This window comes from Culex pipiens, chromosome 2 (genome assembly GCF_016801865.2).
Source record: "Culex pipiens pallens isolate TS chromosome 2, TS_CPP_V2, whole genome shotgun sequence".
Classification (NCBI taxonomy): Eukaryota; Metazoa; Arthropoda; class Insecta; order Diptera; family Culicidae; genus Culex; species Culex pipiens.
This window is the reverse complement of record NC_068938.1, coordinates 64,868,407-64,888,661: the sequence shown is the minus strand read 5'-3', so window position 1 is coordinate 64,888,661 and position 20,255 is coordinate 64,868,407. Positions and strand designations below refer to the sequence as shown.

The 20,255-nt window shown below is 36.8% G+C and overlaps 1 protein-coding gene across 10 annotated transcripts in view; it reads right to left on the bottom strand.

The window, feature by feature from the left end:
• The window catches only part of LOC120418411 (dual specificity calcium/calmodulin-dependent 3',5'-cyclic nucleotide phosphodiesterase 1A-like), a 673,125-nt gene that overhangs the window by 226,383 nt on the left and 426,487 nt on the right, over nucleotides 1-20,255 (bottom strand). Inside the window, exon 1 of one of the 10 annotated variants that reach the window (XM_052707728.1) lies at nucleotides 12,131-12,507. The exons of 5 other annotated variants lie outside the window; for them this stretch is intronic. In XM_052707728.1, coding sequence (XP_052563688.1) covers nucleotides 12,131-12,386 — 256 coding nt within the window. In that variant the 5' untranslated portion in view covers nucleotides 12,387-12,507. Of the gene's footprint in view, nucleotides 1-1,642; nucleotides 2,301-3,274; nucleotides 3,598-12,130; nucleotides 12,508-20,255 lie in introns of those variants that run through there. 4 more of the 10 variants (XM_052707726.1, XM_052707723.1, XM_052707724.1 and 1 more) reach the window with 4 other exon arrangements.

Below are 20,255 nucleotides of genomic sequence, written 5' to 3'. Positions count from 1 at the left end.
AAAAAATACAAAAAATTAAATTGCAATAAAATACCGATTTCGTAGAGGATTGCTCTAATATTCATTGGATCGAATTTGGTGAACCCGCTCATGAAAAAATTAAACCAAAACATTGTTATATCTAAAAACATGTTTCTATATAGGTTGGAAAAAAACAAAAGATTTGAATTAAATTTTTCCACCGAGGGTTACCCCCCATTCATATCGCGTTCAAAATCGCCCTGCATTGTTGCTGCTCACTGCAGCTTTTGGAGCACTTATCATTTCGACAAGTTACTGACACTAATTTGTTTACCTTTTAATGTTGTTTTCTCGTTTCATTGAGCTGAGAGCATTTTTTTTTGTCTTGGGGTCTCTTTCGCTCTTTTCTGGCTGAAATTCATTCACCTTCAAGTGCACCCCTTAATGCTAATGGGCTTGGCTCAGGTGTCGATTAATAAAAGTAAAGATACTGTTTTAAGTCTGAGCTTATACTGAGCAAATACTCAGAGTGAAAGGTTCAGCTAGTTGAATCTTAAGACTGCTTAACTGCTCAGCTTTAAGATATGAAATTGATATCTCATTCGTGACATTTTTCAATCAGATTGTGGACAGCAGTGGTGATGGCAATCGTCAAAGATCATAAAAGAGATTGCCTGCCGGATCTTAGGACCTAGTTTTTTTTGATTGCCATGCATATATGATACATGATTTATGGATTTACTAATGAGCCTTAAGTCATAAAACGTTTTTTTTTGTGCGAAGGTTTCGTTAATATTTTTAAAAGATTAAACACAGTTTGTTCGACGGAACCTTTTGCTTGATATTTCGCTGTCGATTTAGATGAGGTCTTCAGTTTGAGTGCACTTATAATTATTTAAATAAATAAAATCATGTGCTGGTTAAATCAAACGTTCCCATAGAGTTCCATTCAACATCAACCTTAGTTGTCAAACCGTTTCGCGAATCAAATATTTAATTAATAACTATAATTAGCCGTACGCGAAACATGCTTTCATTACCATACAATACACTGGCACCCTTCACGACTATCTGCGTGCGCGCCTTAACATTAGTCTTAGACCAACAAACTAAAATGAGGTCACGCCCTCTGTAGGTTCGGTTCTAATGAATAAGTTATGATTCTTGCACTCGAAGCTCACCCAACACAACACACAATCCGAACACCCAATCCCTAGTGTTTTTTTTTTCAAACTCATTCATCTTGTCGAGGGGCGTCCAAATCGCTCGCTCAAAGGTCTAGCGTGTGGTACCTTACAAAACGACTAACTGACTGACTGTCGGCCTAATAACCGGTGGCTGAGCCGGCTGTCCAATCAATCGCAGCCTCCACCGACCAACCAACCAACCACCCGACCGAGATCTGGTTTCAGTCGACATTTATGCTGCTGTCTCCGCCGGCCAAACATGATGTATATGCTACGCCAACGACGACCGCGGCCGCGGCTTGTATTTTTGTATTTATTTTTATGTGTGTGTGCGCGCCTTAAGATCGATCCATTTTCCCGCTCCATCGATTGGCCCGCCACTCTCTTTCAGGTGAAATAATAAAAAAATAAAACCACAACCGACTTGAACGGCTAGAAACACACTTCACAAAAAAACAAAAAAAGCTTCCAGCAATCGACGACACGACGCTCACCTTCACCAGTATTGACACAAACTTTTAGCTTTTGATCTAACCTTTTCGATTCTCGAAAAAAAACCACTCAAAAAACTCCGCCCGATCGCCCACAATCAACGAGTCGACGTAGTCGACGTACGCCGCCCCGGGAGGTCAACGAGGCCCGATCAATCCCACTTCACACAAATTACGATGGGAGCTAATTTTCCGAAATTGCTTTTTCATTGGCTCCACCGCCCGGCACACAAACACCGACACACACACACACTTGTCGACCGTCCAATTTACGCCCGGGCACGCGTCGACTTAACCCCGCGCGAAGTGTTTACACTTTCGATTTTCGCGCCACCGGAAGCTCCCGCGGAATGAAAGTGACACACGGGGCTGATTGATTTTTTCCTCCCCCCGTTTCTTCTCGTTTCTGCCGCGATTATTTACGACCGCACGTCTCGAGCTGGTTCCCACATGGGACAGGTTGGTGCACCCAGAACTGGAGGTCGACTTAACCTCAAAGGAGGATGGTTTTGTTTTGACAGCTTGCGCGAGTGCGGTGCACGTTGGATCAGGAACTTCAGCTGGAGATTCTGAGACAGCTTCTTGAGTTTCGTCAAATACGATGATGGATCCACTTCAAACTGTAGAGGTCGACTTAGTCGACATAATCTCAAACACAGTACACTTTCGAATTATGGGAATTTCACCCAGAAAAATGTCCATGGCATTTAAATTCTCTTGATACACATTTAAATCCGATTTGACAAACCATTTTAGTTGTCGACTTTGTCGACTTAACCTCAAAATTGACTCAGAAACTTGCACAATGCTCAATGCTCCTTATACTGGGAACTTTATTCAGGAACTCTACGAAAACTTTAGAGTTTCTACATGCACTCAGATTTGGTTTGTAGACTATGTCGACTTAAAGTCTTCTTTGTCATCGAAGATTTATTGTACTTTTACTATCTTTAGTACTGACAACATCTGCCTGGACTCAGATCACCATAAAGGCTGAGTCACATAGTAAGTTCTTCAAGAACTAAAGTAGTCGAAATAGTCAACTTAACCTCTAAACTGTTTTTTACACTTGATTCACTGTGCTTTAAAAAGTCTCTTTTGGCTGACAGTTTCAATCCAGAACCTCAAAAACTTCTGCTTCGTAGGCCTTTATACTGACATTCCAAAACCCGTAGGTTCGATTTGTCGATCTAACCTCAAAGTTGTTACTACACTTCTCATTTCTCATTTCTATAAGGTAAGGAACTCATCCAGCTACCAGGGCACTTTCCAGGGCTAGTTTGGTAGCTGTCAATGTTTGTAGTGCTAGTCGACTATAACAGCTGCTAGATCTGGCGATGGATAGGTTGAGTTTGTTGACATAACCTTGAAAATGTCCAGTTAATTTTCACTGTACACTACTCTATTGGAAGTCACTCAAACTAGGGTTTTCTATTAGCGACTTTGGATAATCTTTGTACCTAGACGGCAGAAGAACACGTTGCTCGACTTTGTCGACATAACCTCAAAACTGTCAAAAGATGTCAAACTTTACTGCACTTTTTAAGGTTCTTTGAGCTACGTGAACTTCTCCAATTCAATCAGTCGACTTTGTCGACCTTAACTCAACTTTTCTTGAGGAAACTTTCCACCAACCCTGCACTTCTGGGTGTCGTTCCCCCTTGCTGGAGAAAAGCTGCAATCAGGGCACCCCTCCGATAACGCGAACCCGATAACGTGGCGACTCGCGGGCTGGCTTATCTTGTTTTCCCCGCAAATCTCGCCGATAACCTAGGTTCCGTGAGAGGCCGTTTTTTCCGAACTTCCGGACGCCGAAAACCGCGATTTTTTCCCGACGGAGTTTTTCTTCCGTTGCGCGCGCGAACTCAGTGCCCTCTGTGAGCAAACTGAAGCTGGTGGCCAACGCTGGCAGACTGAACTTCGGGGGCAGGCTGCGATTTCGAGTGAATTGCAAGCTATCACTGGCAGGTCGGGCCGGTGACGGCGGAGGCCAGCATCGGTCTCTAGTGAATCATGGCCCTCGGAAGAGGCTTGCGTGCTGTCAGTTTTTTTTGCAGACGCCGTCAATGCTCTGCACTGTTGTTTGTGGGGAAGGAAAAACTCAGCTAAGCGATGGATGTAATCGGAGCGTTCATGCTCTGAGGGAAACTGAGAACGGGGGGTTTCTGGGGGAGAAAATGTTGTTTATTTTTTCACAGAGGGTGAGGGGCTGACAGCATGAGAGATAGAGAAGAATCTGAAGAGATTTAATTTTTAAAGAGTTTTATGGAGGGGAAATCTAAGCTCTCTCACTGCGCAGACGAGGCACATGTGGTAGAGCGATGCAAGAGTTCATTTGCTCAGTGACGGAGCGTAGCTGTTATCACTATTATCACAATGAATGAACTTCACGGTGTGACAATAGGGAAAATGTTTCGATATAGGGATTAAGTACACAAAATAAGTGTTTTAGCTGCTGAGTGTCGAAAATTCATCTGAAATTGTTCCACACAGCTACATTTATGGATACACATATTTCTTTACGAAAAAATTGTTCTTGTGTTTAAATAAAAAAATATATTAGCACAGCTTTTTTGTTTTAGTGTCAGCCTTTTTTTCCTTATTCTCATTTAATATAGTCATACATATTTAAAACATATTTTTGGCCTTACTTCCCGGATAAACAACTGATGACACTTTATTACCATATTGAATCATACAACATACTATCTAGATAAGAATCTCAGCAAGTTTAGTACAAGAGAGCACACCGGCATCGAAGTGGTAACTACGACTTTAGGAATTTTTTTTTTTCAATTTTCCAAAATTGAAATTGTCATGTTTTGAACTACACATTTGATTACTGTTTATTTTAAGTTATTATTTGACAGTTTTATGACGAAAATTGTTTAGATTTTTAAATGAGTAGTCGCTATTATGCGAGATCTGGAACATTTTTTGAGATGGTACCAATTTATGCCAACCGTATAATTATCATTTCTCCAATTATATTTCCACTTATTTGAGATATGATTCGAACAATATTAGATTAAATTCAGTGTCCAAATAATAAATAGTATTTAAATTGATGTTTTATATGCAAGTTCCCTGGCTAAAATGTTTCCACATTAAACATTTCTGGAAATGATTTTCCCAAAATGATGGATGTTTAAATTTTCGATTCAATTGTTACGATTTTTTATAAGGTAATCTTCAGGTTTCCGTAATCGGGAAAAATATCAATTTGAAATAAGTCGAAGGAAATATTTAAAAAATTGTTAGCATTAGCCTTATTTTCAAAGTAAAATCAATTTTCAATGTCCCATTAGTAATGTTCTGCATTGTTTTAAGTATAATATTAAGATTTATTATAACTTTCCTGCTCAAGTCAAGCTTAAAATTTGTTTGAATACAATTTGATTACGTAGAATACTTTATCTTTAACATTTTTGTAATTCAAAAAATGTTTTTTTTGTCTCATTGAAACTAAAATACAAAAAAATCAGTGTCAAAAATGCGAGATTTCAAAACTTCTGTTTGAAAGTACATGTGCATCACAAATACTTTCTTCACAAGTACTAGCTAATACCAAAAACATCAGGAAACGAAACAAATACAACTACTTTTATGATATAAATTGTATGAACAAAAATCTTCTTGTAATGCATTTATTAGACAGTGCGACGTAAGCGCCATCGAAAATACTATTTTTTGAATCATCCTAAATTTGGTAAGTCAGTATTATAATTTCAACAAAACTTCGTAAAATCCATCATTTAGGAACACATATTTGCATCGAAAACTAAATAAATGATTTGATTGACAATGTTACTGCATTACTAAAAAAATATTATAAAAAATAAATGTTACTGGCTTATTTACTTCAAAATAAGCTTCTAATCTAATCTAATCTAATCAGACTCTAGCGCAGCCAATCTTTCGAAGGGATCCTGGAGAATGCCTTAGGTTAGATGACGCCTAGCACTCTTAAGTTAAGCCTAAGATTTTGTTTATTTTTTAAAGATATGATTAATTAACTAACTGTCAACTTATGGAATCGTTTTATTTTATGAAATTCATCAGTTTTCATCAATTTTAAAAACAGAGTGTTTTGATTTGATGAAATTTAATATTTTCCAGTTCAATTATAGAGGAGGTTTTTGAAGTTTTTGTAGTGCATAAATTTACCCAATATCATTTTGTCGCCGCGCGAGCATAATAAATATTTGAAATCAGTCCAGCTCAATATCGATGATCAAAACGAAACGCAAGTGTCGCGAGAAGTCACAACATTTCTAAAATCAAGGTCAAAACCAAGTGGCGTCACAGCAAACCATAAGTGAGGATACAAAAAATCTATTGTTTTCAGCGCACAAGATGTAGAAAGTGCGAAGAAATTAGGCGAGATACTCATTTCATTCATCATTCATCTACTCATTTTTAGTATGCCATCCTTTTCTATCCTACAGGAGGAATGGACGAGAACGTTACAAATGCGTTCGATCGCTCTTGAAGATCCATAGAAGAATAACGGTAAATCTGGCAATAATGATTTGAAATCTCAGGACATCTAAGTGTTGCTTGAAATGTAGGCAACCCGCTTAACTATTGGACCCTTTGGGGTACATGTTTAGTTCTAGGAGAAGATCGGATCAATTAATTAATAAACTAGGGCATCGAAGGGATGTACTCGGTCACGAAATTTCTCTACGTAGATATCGAATGCTAACGTAACATGATCAAGCATTAGGTGATTCATACATTGCTACTGTAACTTATCCAACCTGGAACAAAACCCTGTTGAAGATTCAATAAAATCAAGTTCGAAGATCATCCTACCAACGTGTTTCCCTCAGAAAGAAATACAAGTGGAGTCCAGTTATAGTTCAAAGTAATAGTGCAGTGAGTAAGGTGCAAAAGTGTCCCGAAGTAAGTACCTGGAGTGACATCGCCGAGGAAACCCTACCAGTGGATAGTTCCTGACCTTGCAACGCTGCAGGCTTACTCCAGAGGGCATGCTGCCCTGATAACTTGGCTGCGCAACACATTTGTTTTAATTTGCATTCATGCATAACAGAAATGGTAATACTTCTCTGTCAGACTGAACAAAATTTAATTTGACGACACTTTTTTTTCTCAAATTATTCAGCATTTTGGTTTTAACTTTTTTCAGATCATTTAGACTTATTTTGAAGAAATCTTGACACAGCCTGAAAACGGTCGTATGTGCGACAATTGGCCTAAGGGATTTCAGGTCAAACGCGTTTGACACCGATACAAGCTCGACTAGCGTAAACATTTGTAATTATAACTCGAGACTCCGGCAACCAAATTCAACAAAACTTCGGGACAATGCACAGAATGGTCAACCAAACAAAACGTGTTCGTTATTGTTTACATCGCGTGCACTTGTTTTTGTTTATTCAAGGTCAAACATTAAAACGAGTTTTTCTCGGAACGTCAAAAAGCGACGTACACAGTAAAAATAATGTAAATTTGGAAGGTTGAATATTAACTCTTTTATGATGTAATTTTACCTCAATTTAGACTGAAAAAGTGACATTACACCAGAAAAGTGGTAAAATTACACATTTCCAGAGGTAAAATTACACATTTTTTCTGACATTAAAGATGTAACCCTTCTCAGATGTAATATTACCATGATTTTTTTTCTGCGTACGACATGATAGCTCGACGATGTGGAAATAGCACATTCTGTTGGTCATGAATCATTTTTGATTCGCTGTTCACCGAATGAACTTCCTACTCCACGCGTGCTTACACGTGCACCGGTGCACCTCAGTTCATCGCCACCTGATAAGAAATGCCTGCACGCGGGCCGAGAAGCAACAATTTGTTGTTTCTCAGCATAATTCAAATGAGAGCACGTGCTTCGGAGCGGAGCGGAGAGAACATTTGTTTTTTTTTCAAGCTTGAGAGAGCGGGGAAAAATGAACTTCATAGTATGTTTCGCTTTTCATATGGGTTCATTCGTCTCTTTCACAGCATAATCATATGTTGACCTTGTGTTTTGGTTGCAAAAGACGAAACATAATGGTGTTTTTGCCCTTTGTCGAGGTTGCTTACATTATTTTCGCTAAATTTTTTTAAGTTTCGAACAGCATGTTCAAAACATTGCTTTTTTTACAAATTTTCCAAGCTAAAATTTTGCTTAACGTGAAAGAATCTCACTTTATTTTCATCATATTTCAGCGCAAATGGTCGCATCTCATTCACGAAATGATGCTTGTCAGTGCCATCAAAAATCGATAACACAACATCCATCGTCAGTGTTATGGGAGTTGTGGGCCAAGAAAAAATATGAGAAAAACAACAAGAAAAAAGTTAAGCAAACTCACCGCAAAGCAACTTTTATCTCGTTTCAGTGCACAAAGTCAGGTAGAACGAAGTAGAATTTTCTTTCATTTTCCTGCCAACTTATGCTCCAGCCATTTTCGGTAAACGTTGTTTACACAAAGTTTGCAAAGTTTTCGCCCAAGTTCGATATTGCATCAACAGCAGCCAGCTGGGGGTGAAGCGGGGAAGGGGAAGCAAATCCGGTCGACCGGAAACTTCATCTCGGAGCAAGGATTAAAACAAGTTGCTGGACAAGTTATTGCCAGAGAAAACCTGTGTGTGTGTCTGTGTAACTTGTACGCAAATTGGCAGATCAGAAGCAAGCTTTTGAGCGACACGCGCGCGCCCGGCTTGGTTTGGCTGTGTTTGTGTAAACTTTGTTTGCGGTGGCTGTGTGAAGGGGGTAAGTCCGGAAGTTTGTGCCGGAAACAGAATTTAATCATCGTGAACAATGCAAACGTTGGCTATAGGGGGAAGATCACCTGGACGGCGAGGGTAGTGGAATTGATTTTGATTATCATTAGAAATTCTTGGTTGTGAGTTCGGAAGCTCTTGATTGAATGTTTTACTCAGCTCAGCGATTAATTTTCATTTATGATTTTTGAAGAGTACGTTGCTTGTTCGACTTTTGTGCTCCGTGAGATTTTCAAATGAAAATGTGACCTTTGCTTTGTTGTTTTTGGGTACTTACAAATGGTAGATGGTTTGCCATACTATGTTTGGATTTGCAACTCACCTGAAATGAATCAAAAAGAAAATAAAAGTTTTTAGGATAATTTGGTTACAAATATGTAAAGAGAAACAATGTTTTTTTTTAAATTATTTCGGGCTTACTTTTTTAAATGATGTTCAAACATGTTATTGTTCTGTACCTTTGTTATTTTTTTGTTATTATTCCCAAATATAATTTGGGAATCAGTGGTTTACACTAATAACATTCAAAATTCAATGGGAAATTCTCCGCCAACTCAGTGACCCCTCTTTGCCTTGCGTGGAACTTAATCACAGGAGGTAACGGTATGACCCCTTTCCATTTATGCGAAAAAGACGTATTTTTCATTAATTTGCAGCCTGAAATGGTGATGGTTTAGAAATTCGGTGACAAAGGGACTTTTACTTTAATATTTTGTTAAACTGAAAAATAAATAAATAAATAACAAGCCATAGTCGCAACATTGGAACGCAACAAGTGTTTCCAAATGGATTTTATACTAGTAAAGATGTTTTGCAATCATTAAAAAAAATGTAAGATTTGACGAAAACAAAAATTTAAAAAACATCGACAATTTTCAAAAATTCAAAAGATTTTTAAATCAACCCAAACATGCTAAAAATGATTTTAGACGCAGGGGCGGACATGCATCGGCACTAAGAGCTCTTTTTAATGGCTTTCACCTTGTTCTAGAAGGCATTTTCCTTTAAAGTTATGTTATACTTATTGCCAGGTAAAAATTTCATTTTAAATTGATTTCATCTGATTGCACCTAAGTTTCCATTGAAATTTTATTTTTTATAAATTGCTCCTTGATTTTTCGAGCCATTTTTAAAGGTGACAAAAACTTTAATTATGATTTGCATCAGCATAAGAATGCAGCAGTTTTTGGATTGTACCAGACTTTGCCTTTAAACATATTTTTACCAATTTAAAGATAGTAGTATGGTTCTATAGTAAAAAATGTGAAAATCAAACCAAAAACTGAAAAAGTGACTGTAAAAAAATGAAAAACTAGCTAGGCAAAAAGTAATGATAGGAGGTGGTAGAGTAAGCTAAATACTATCAGAAACAAACATAACCAAAACAGAATAAATGCAAATATAAATACTAAAAATGAAACAAGAAAAACCAAAAACAAGATAGTTTTTCGTAGAACAAAGGTTGCTCAAAATGACCTCCTAAACCCTCCTAAAAGTTTCAAAAAATAGTTGTAGCAGAAGTTGGTTAAAGTGCTCTGAACAGCCCTTTTCTCAAGTACAGAGTTAAGTACTGCTTTTTTCTGAAAAATGTTACTTAATCCACCTTTAGGTGGTTGATGCCTTCCTCACATTCAGGGATTCCAGGTCGGGAATTTGAAAAGTCTGGACTACTGCGTGAAAAAAGTCTGTGCATGTCTGTGCACATACTTTGACCTAAACTCGACCATCAACGATCGTCTCTGAAAAAATTGATGAGCGGGGGGATTAGTGTTGTCGAAACCATCCTGACTTTCAAAAATCGAATTTTTGCTTCGTTTTTGGAAAATCTGTGTATATCTGCGTCAGATTTAAAAAGTCTGTGTTTGTCAAATCTGTGTACCTGGCATCCCTGCTCACATTATATTCGTGATAGGGTTGTTAGATTTTCAATCTTTTGTACTCATTGGAAAATTTTATTGATTAAGCATCCTGCGATGGGTCGCTTGCTGGATCCGAAAAATGTTTCTATCAATATTTGTAAGATCCGTCCTCAGAAAAGTGTTAAATAGCACTTAAGTGCTCATAATTTTTGATGGGGTAGTCAGATCTTAAATCTTTTGGGCTCGTTGGATATTTTTTTTTTAAATATAACATGATAGATTTTCTTCAATAAACCACCCTTTAAAAAAAATCTGGATTTTAGTCAATGACGTTTTTAGCAAAACTTTTGACAACTAAAGATCATGATTTTTGGATACCGTAAACTGGGGTGACTTTGATAGCCCGGGTGACTTTGATAGGTTTTTCAAATGCCCGTCAAACTAATATCTAAACATTTTTGAGAATTTTGAGTATGTAAGCATTAAGGGATAGCTTATTATCGAACATATATGCAAAAATGTGACTGTTACATTGGATGTATCAAAATTAGTGGCCAAATCAAATTTCTATCAATGTCACCCCGGGCTAGCAAAGTCACCCCAGTTTACGGTAATGATTTTTGGGACTCCATGATGGATCGAATGAGACCAAAACGGCAAAATCCTTTCAGCCAGTCCGGAGATCGAGTGAATTTTTTTGAAGGGAAAAAATTATCTCAAAATTGTATTGATATTTTTAAATAAAATTCGAATTCAAAAGCAGCAGAACAATCCATTGCGTGTTATAAATAACTGCCATGTACCAAATATTATAAAGCTAGTATCACATGAACAATTTTCCTTTATTTATCCACCCACAAAAAACGCTGCCAAAATAGCATCCAACGCACAAAGTTTGCATCAAAGAAAACTGAACATCCGAAAAGGTCACTCCAATTAAACAGTTGCAATCACAGCGATGGTTGCCAACATTATCCCCTTCCCACTCCCCCTTGCTATATTCCTGTGACTTTGTACAAAACTGTGGAACCTGATATCCCCCCCCCCGTTCATATTGCAAACACAGTTGTTTTCGTTACCAACAAGAGGTTTTCGTTTTGCGTACACAGTGGAAAAAGTTTTTATTTGGAGAAGTTGAATTTGAATTTGTTTTTTTTTTCTTTTTATGTAGATGTTCAGAAAAAAAGATTTTCACTTGTTTAACAAATGTTAGAGGTCAAATTTCAAACTTTATATGTATTGTTTGATTTTAGTTTAAGTAAATGATGTTTTTGCCGTATGTTTTTCGTGGGTTTTATTTTATTTGAAAGTTTTTTGAAGAGAATCTTCAAGCAAATCTTCTGAAGCAAATTGTAGCTAACTAGAGAAAACGTTACGGGTTTTCTAAACATTTTATAGGCTGATAATAAAAAGTTAGTTTGGTGATTGAGTTTTTTTTTCCCCTCTGTTTGAATATAGCAATGTAAATAGACTTTTGCTTGCATGCCAATACATTTGTTTTATTTTCGATCAAATATATTGCATAAAATAAATGCAGAAGAAATTCAATTATAATAAATCATTCGTTAACAATAAAAAAATAATTCATTTGCTATTCCATGGTCAAAATGAAAACTGTGTCAAAACAATAATTCAATGGCTTGCACGAACGAGTGCTTGGCAAATTATTCAATTATTGAAACATAAATAAACGTCATCACTTTAATATTGCTTGATTGAAGGGGTGAAACACGTGTTTGACAAACAAATGAGAGAGATGCAAACATTACCTATAGGCAATGCGAGTTGAGTTTTTTTAATGAATCAATTTGTGAATGTTCTTTTTGAATACAATTAAATATATTTTTTTTACTAAACAATACCAAATTTCCTTAAAACTCACCATAGATGTGATAGATCGGATCGTCGGTGCTGCTCGGGGCGAGCACGATTTTTTGCGACTTTTGCCGCTTGACCACGTGCTGGTGGTGCTTTCGGACCATGGCCACCGCCCCCGGAGGGGCACCTGGAACACTGGAACTCCCGGTCTGTTTCCCAGAGCTAGTTTTACTGTGGCGCTGGGTTTTCTGCTGCCTCGGACGAATTTCATTTTCACTGTCACCGTCGCTGCCGTCATCCAGTTTCAACTTTTTATCCATTTTTATTGCGATGAGTGGGGCAATATTTTTTCTGCTGGCGTATTTTTCCTTTTTAGTGCACTAAAATTACACACTTTTTTTCTGGTTGGCTCGTGGGTGTAGAATGTTTACAATTTATTTTACTTTTTATTTGCACAATGTTACACGTTTCTACGTATGAGAGAAAAAAAATCGTTGCTAGCTGGCAGCACAGGAGTGAGCACTGATGCTTTGAAAGTAATTTTGGGAACCAAATAAGCTGGATGCAATAAATTTTGGGGGTTTTGTTAGCAACACAAATGTTTTTTTTTTTTTTTTTTTTTATTTATATTTATTCAAATTTCTTTTCCATGTACATTCATTCAGTTAAAATATTATTGAGTGTCCAATCACAAACGATGACTTTTCACCTCAATTTTAAATACTAGCAACTTTCATTTATTCATGAAATATTGTAGCTTTCGCTATTCAGTGATTTCAAATGTAGGAGGTCCTACATGTACAAAAGGGAAAAGGGATACCTTAAAACTAACTTATAAACTATATAAAGAGCGGATCAATGCAGCTGAAGACTGCAATGATTTTTGTCGAAATGCATCAATTATCTTATTGGACATAACATCCAAAGTGTCAACTTCGGCTAATTGATGAAGTTCACTGGTGCTGAACCAGGGAGGAAGTTTCAGAATCATTTTCAGAATTTTGTTCTGAATCCTCTGAAGTTTTTTCTTCCTGGTTAAGCAACAGCTTGTCCAGATCGGCACAGCATAAAGCATGGCAGGTCTGAAAATTTGTTTATAAATTAACAGTTTATTCTTGAGACAAAGTCTAGAATTCCTGTTTATAAGTGGATACAAACATTTAATATATTTGTTACATTTAACCTGGATACTTTCAATGTGATCCTTGTAAGTAAGGTTTTTGTCAAAACCAAGTCCAAGATATTTCACTTGATCCTCCCACTTTAAATTTACCTCATTCATCTTTATAATGTGATGACTTTTTGGTTTAAGAAAATCAGCCCTTGGTTTGTGAGGGAAAATAATAAGTTGAGTTTTTGCAGCATTTGGAGTAATTTTCCATTCTTTCAAATAAGAATTGAAAATATCCAAGCTTTTTTGTAATCTTCTTGTGATGACACGAAGGCTTCTGCCTTTGGCGGAGATGCTTGTGTCATCAGCAAAAAGTGATTTCTGACATCCTGGGGGCAAATCAGGCAAGTCAGAAGTAAAAATATTGTATAAAATTGGACCCAAAATGCTTCCTTGAGGGACGCCAGCACGTACAGGTAGTTGATCAGATTTGCTATTCTGATAACATACCTGCAGAGTACGATCCGTCAAATAATTTTGAATTATTTTCACGATATAAATCGGAAAATTAAACCTTTTCAATTTCGCAATCAAACCTTTATGCCAAACACTGTCAAATGCTTTTTCTATGTCTAGAAGAGCAGCGCCAGTAGAATAGCCCTCAGATTTGTTGCTTCGAATTAAATTTGAAACTCTCAACAACTGATGAGTAGTTGAATGCCCAAGGCGAAATCCAAACTGCTCATCAGCGAAAATTGAATTTTCATTAATGTGCGTCATCATTCTATTAAGAATTATTCTTTCGAATAATTTACTAATAGATGAAAGCAAACTAATGGGCCGATAGCTTGAGGCTTCAGCAGGATTTTTATCCGGTTTCAAAATCGGAATTACTTTGGCATTTTTCCAACTACTGGGAAAATATGCCAAATCAAAACATTTGTTGAAAATTTTGACCAAGCAACTTAAAGTTGCTTCTGGTAATTTTTTAATTAAAATGTAAAAAATGCCATCCTCACCAGGGGCTTTCATATTTTTAAATTTTTTGATAATAGATTTTATTTCATTCAGATCCGTATTAAAAACTTCATCTGATGAAAATTCTTGTTCAACAATATTCTGAAATTCTATTGAAATTTGATTTTCAATAGGACTCAAAACATTCAAGTTGAAATTATGAGCACTCTCAAACTGCTGAGCAAGTTTTTGAGCTTTTTCCCCATTAGTTAATAGAATATTATCACCATCTTTTAAAGAAGGGATGGGTTTTTGAGGTTTCTTAAGAACCTTTGAAAGTTTCCAAAAAGGTTTGGAATAAGGTTTAATTTGTTCGACATCTCTTGCGAACTTTTCATTTCGCAGGAGAGTGAATCTGTGGTCAATAACCTTTTGCAAATCTTTTTGAATTCGCTTCAGTGCAGGATCACGAGAACGTTGATACTGTCTTCGGCGAACATTTTTCAGACGAATCAGAAGCTGAAGATCGTCATCAATAATGGGAGAATCAAATTTGACTTGGACTTTAGGAATAGCAATATTCCTAGCATCCAAAATTGCATTAGTTAAAGATTCCAAGGCTGAATCAATATCAGCTTTGGTTTCTAAAACAAAATCATGATTTAAATTATTCTCAATATGATGCTGATACCTGTCCCAATTAGCTTTGTGGTAATTAAACACAGAACTATTGGGTCTGGTAACTGCTTCATGAGAAAGTGAAAAAGTTACTGGAAGATGATCAGAATCAAAATCAGCATGAGTCACTAAAGGACCACAATACTGACTTTGATTTGTCAACACCAAATCAATTGTTGATGGATTTCTAACAGAAGAAAAGCAAGTTGGCCCATTCGGGTATAAAACCGAATAAAGACCAGAAGTGCAATCTCTGAACAGAATTTTACCATTGGAATTTACTTTTGAATTATTCCAAGATTGGTGTTTGGCATTAAAATCACCGATGATCAAAAATCGAGATCTATGCCGAGTAAGTTTATTCAAATCCCCTTTGAAATAATTTTTATTTTCCCCAGTGCATTGGAATGGCAAATATGCAGCTGCAATCATAATTTTCCCAAAAGAAGTTTCAAGTTCAATGCCCAAACTTTCAATAACTTTTAACTTAAAGTCACGTAACGTGCTATAAGTCATACTACGGTGGATAACTATTGCAACTCCACCGCCATTTCGATTCATTCGGTTATTAGTTATAACTTTATAATCTGGATCACTTTTCAAATAAGTGCCAGTTTTTAAAAATGTTTCGGTTATAACAGCAACATGCACGTTATGAACTCGTAAAAAGTTGAAAAATTCATTTTCTTTCGCTTTTAAAGAGCGAGCATTAAAATTCATAATATTGATGGAATTACTTAGATCCATGATTAAACTTCAGGGTAAGAACAACATCATTCGCAAATTTTAATCCAATCTGGATTGCTTCCATCATGGATGTAGCATTACTCATTGTTTGAATCAAACCAAACAGTGAGTTTTGCAAAAAAGTCATTTTTTCAAACGTAACATCGCCGAGATCAGAAGATCCCAAAGCGTTGCCAGCAGAAAAATTTTCAAATGAGATTTGAGGTACCTGCCCAATTTCAGAAAGATTGGTAGAGGATTTAAAATTCGTGGATGAACCCGAAACGACGTTAGCATAAGAAATGCCATTGTTGTTACCTAACTTTTCCACGGTAGGGGTATTTCTAGAATTGTTCGAGTGAGACAGCACGAACGTTTGATTTAAAGATGCAGGTACAACCTGACTTTGAGAAAATTTCGGTTTGGATTTCGGCTGATGCTTAGCACGAGAATCCAAAACCTTTTTTCTGATGGGGCAATCCCAAAAATTTGATTTGTGATTTCCACCACAATTTGCACATTTAAATTGGGTGACTTCTTTCACGGGACAATTGTCCTTGTCGTGAGAAGAATCCCCGCAAACCATGCATTTTGGAACCATGGCGCAATGATCAGTACCGTGACCGAATGCCTGGCAACGCCGGCACTGGGTCAGATTCTGGCCATTACCGCCATGTTTCTTAAAATGCTCCCACTTTACCCGTACATGGAACAAAAACTGAACTTTGTCCAAAAGTTTCAAATTGTTGATTTCATTTCTGTTGAAATGAATCAGATAAAATTGTGAAGTCAAACCAAAGCGAGAAATATTCCCGTTTGATTTTTTCTTCATTGGTATTACTTGGGATGGGGCAAAGCCAAGCAACACCTTAAGTTCGTTTTTGATCTCATCCACCGACAAGTCGTTGGAGAGACCTTTCAAGACCGCCTTGAATGGCCGAGCATTCTTGGTCTCATACGTGTAGAAATTGTGTTTGTGGTTTTTCAAATAACCAACAAAAGTTTGGTGATCTTGTAAAGATTCCGTCAACAAGCGACATTCTCCTCTTCGACCAAGCTGGAACGAAACTTTCAAATTGCAAGTTTCCTTGCAATTCTTCAGTTGCGTTCGAAAGCTGGCCAAATCGGAGACGGAAGTCACTACAATTGGCGGAGCCTTTACTCGTTTCTCGACGGCAGAAGGCTCAGTACGAGGAGAAGGTTCCTTGTCATCAGTTTCGGATAAAACACCGAAACTGTTTGTCAATGGAATTGGAGGATTGACCTCACATTCAGAATCAGAATCAGACCTCAGAAGAGGCTGTTTTCTTTTTCTGTTTCCGTTAGCCGGTTTAGCGTTCAAACGCTTCACCGACGTAACGACCAAATCTTCAGAAGATTTGCGTTTACCTTTGTTTTGACGCATTTTGCAAGCAAAGTTCTCTTAAAAAGATGGCTTCGTTTGTAAAATACAACAAAATTTCAGGCGGGGTTAGTCTTGAAAAGACTGTTTAGAATTTTGGAAAATAACTCAGGTAGTCTTTAAAAAGACTGTGAATTTTGTTTTGAAATAACTCTGAGCTTAGGTAGTAAAAAATACCGCAGCTCTAGTGTCCGTTCACCACGAAGGTTCGCAAGACACTGAGCAACACAAATTCTAAAACAATATTGTTTGAGCATGTGTTTGATTACATTATTTGCTAATGTTGAACTAAAGTTCCTGCCAAATCAGCCAAAAATGATCCACTCAGCTTACAAGATGAAAGTTCACTCAAAAGAAGGTAGATCTTATTGCTTGAAGAATTAAAATGCTAGCCATTTTTTTTGCCTTACTCAGCAAAAAAAGCTCAACATTCAACACAAATTGTGTCAAATTTGCGACAGCACACTGGCGACGAGGGTTCCCAAAAAGCTTTTAGGGGGATTAACCCCGTACTTCCCACCCATAGTAATACCGATAAAAATAAAAAAAAACCAACATTGCAGGGAGTTTTTTCGGTTTTTAATTGAATATCTTAGGATTAACAAAATGCACGTACGGCAAGATAACACCACAGCGACTAGTTGGTGGCCACAGCACCATCTTTGGGATGTCACTAATTAACTGCCTCTGAGTGGATGACTTATTTCCACTGGGTTCTGTCCCCAGAGAGATTGGGTAATGAGTAAAAAGCTCCGCTCCGTCAGCGTTTGAATCGTTTGTGGGCGAAGCGGTCTCTTGAGGGACAACCGGTGTTGATTTTTCGTCCCTTTTTAAGCAGCTGCTGGCAGATGTCAGAAACGGAAACCATTAATCGGAAAATGGAGGCAATTTAGCAGAAAGAGTAGGAAATATGACAGGTAGGCATTTTATTAACAAGTTAATTATTGTTTGAGCAAGGATGATTTAAAAAAAAATCTTTATCATTAATTTTGTCTTTGGAAATTCGAATTATTGGATAAAATAAGGGACATAAGTTTTATATGTCGTCAAAATTGTAATTACAGATAAAGGCACAATGATAAAATTAACAAATCACAGAAAAATGCGTAATATGATCTCCATGTAATGAATTGTCGAATATTCATTACCAGCAATTCTTAAAAAATCTTTTGTGAAGTGAGCTTAGCCCAATATTCCGAATAATTTTCACGGATTATTATTTTCCCTTAAAAAATCGTTTCAATGTCACCCTCCTCCTGTAGATACTCAGTGGCTCAAAGTTTGCAAATTTGTTTATGCTGTTAAAAGTTTTACCTGAGCCCCGCGCCACCAACATAAACAACAATGTTGAAACTTTTCCGCCGAGCAGCAGTCGTTTTCCACAAAGAGTGGGAAAATAATTTCCCCTTGTGCGAACGAAAAAAAAGTTTTTTATGTCACAACAAAAAAACTAAGAAAAGGGACCTCAATTACATGGTGGCGGTGCCGCTGCGACGAGACGGTGAAGATGTTTTATTTTTTGTATTTATTCTTACTTCTAAAAGCAAAGTTGAGTCTTACTGTTGGGTAGGAGGGGCATTAAAGTCAGGCCAACCGTAATTACGACGACAAATAAGCGTAATGAGACCTAGAATGAAAAGTTTTCCCCTTCAAACTCCGGATGGTGGAAAACTCACCACAGAGCCAACTGACCGAACGGTCACCGTGTGTGATTAATTTCATTTAAATTACTTGCGTAATGTCACACCGATGTCAGGAGCATAAATTTTAATCAATGTTTTTTAATTGGAAGCCTTTTGGAACGCCTCGATGACTGTGGTTTTAACAACTTCAATGGAGCAAATATTGGCTTTAACCCTTAACTATTATACTTAAATCGTATTTGTCAAAAATTAATTGTTTTTGAAAATTTAAAAATACATTAAATTATTACACAAGATTAAATTACGATAAAATAAATAAAATCCTCGCAACATGGTAATGATCCACAAAGATTAAAAACGCAAAAAAGAACAAAAAATCGCCTCAGGTGCCGCGACCAAAAGTACCAGCCGTAAAGTGAGGAAATTTAATAGTTATGACATTTAGTGCCAACCTCCAACCTTACCCCTTTTTCACCATCTCCAAACCCCATTCATGCAAAAGTTTTTTTTGCGCATTTTATTTTCTGACATTTTTTTACGATTATTATGATCCAGACCACCGACGGCAGTGGCCAACACGATCTCTGTTTGCAATCGATTGGAAAACGGATTTCTGACCGACCAGCGACTGCGGTTGCGGGCTTTTTTGCAGTGCCAATTTGAAGAGCTTGTGGGTTGTTACCGTTTTCTTTTTAATCCTGAAGGATTATAACTGGTGCGCCGGTTTTGTTCGAAAAACTCTGTTTGATGTTCATGAATATGGGACTTTCAATGTTTATGGTTTAATGAATGGGGGATTTTTTATGGTTTTTTTTTATTTTTATCGGTGATTTCGAAAATAAAACGCTGAGCTCGTAATTTTTGTCGACATTAGCTTTTTTGTCATATTTCAGTTTTTTTCCTGTCTTCATTATTATACAAGTATTCAGTTTAAGTTAAGATGCAAACAAACTTATTTTTTTTGATCTCTTCGGAAAAAATATTTTGTAATCTTTGAAATCTAGACTAATTATTCAAAAAGGATGTCATTTTGAATATTTAGTCTTTTTGAAATGTCAGCTTTGATTCCAAAATTTTCAAAATGTTTTTTTCCGAAAAAATCATAAAATTTCACAAATGTTTCATTTTTTAACATTAAAAATTGGACCATTAGTTGCTGATAAATTGGCATTCGAAAATTATGGGGCTGTTTGAGTTAGACATTAAAAACTTGAAATTCCTGTTTGTTTTTCTTTTAACCGCTGAATCTCAGCAATCGGAGGTGTTTTCTAAACATTTCGAAGTCGTCGTGCTATCTTGTCGTCCCCGCCATTTCTACGTTTCGAGAAGAACGCGTTTCAGTGTTTGACCTTGAATAAACAAAAACGAGAGCACGCAATGTAAACAATAACAGACACGTTTTGTTTGGCTGATCATTATGTTCATTGTCCCGAAGTTTGATTGGAGTTGGTTGCTGGAGTCCCGAGTTATAGTTACAAATGTTTACGGTAGTCTAACTTGTACGTGCGTCAAACGCGTTCAAACCTGAAATCCCTTTGGCCAGTTGTCGCAATTACATAAATTTTCAGGAAATGACAAGATAGCACGACAAAATTGAAAATACTTTCATATGTAATGTGACAAAAATGCACGGAGTTTTTCCGGATTTCGTTGAATATCTCAGGATTGAAAT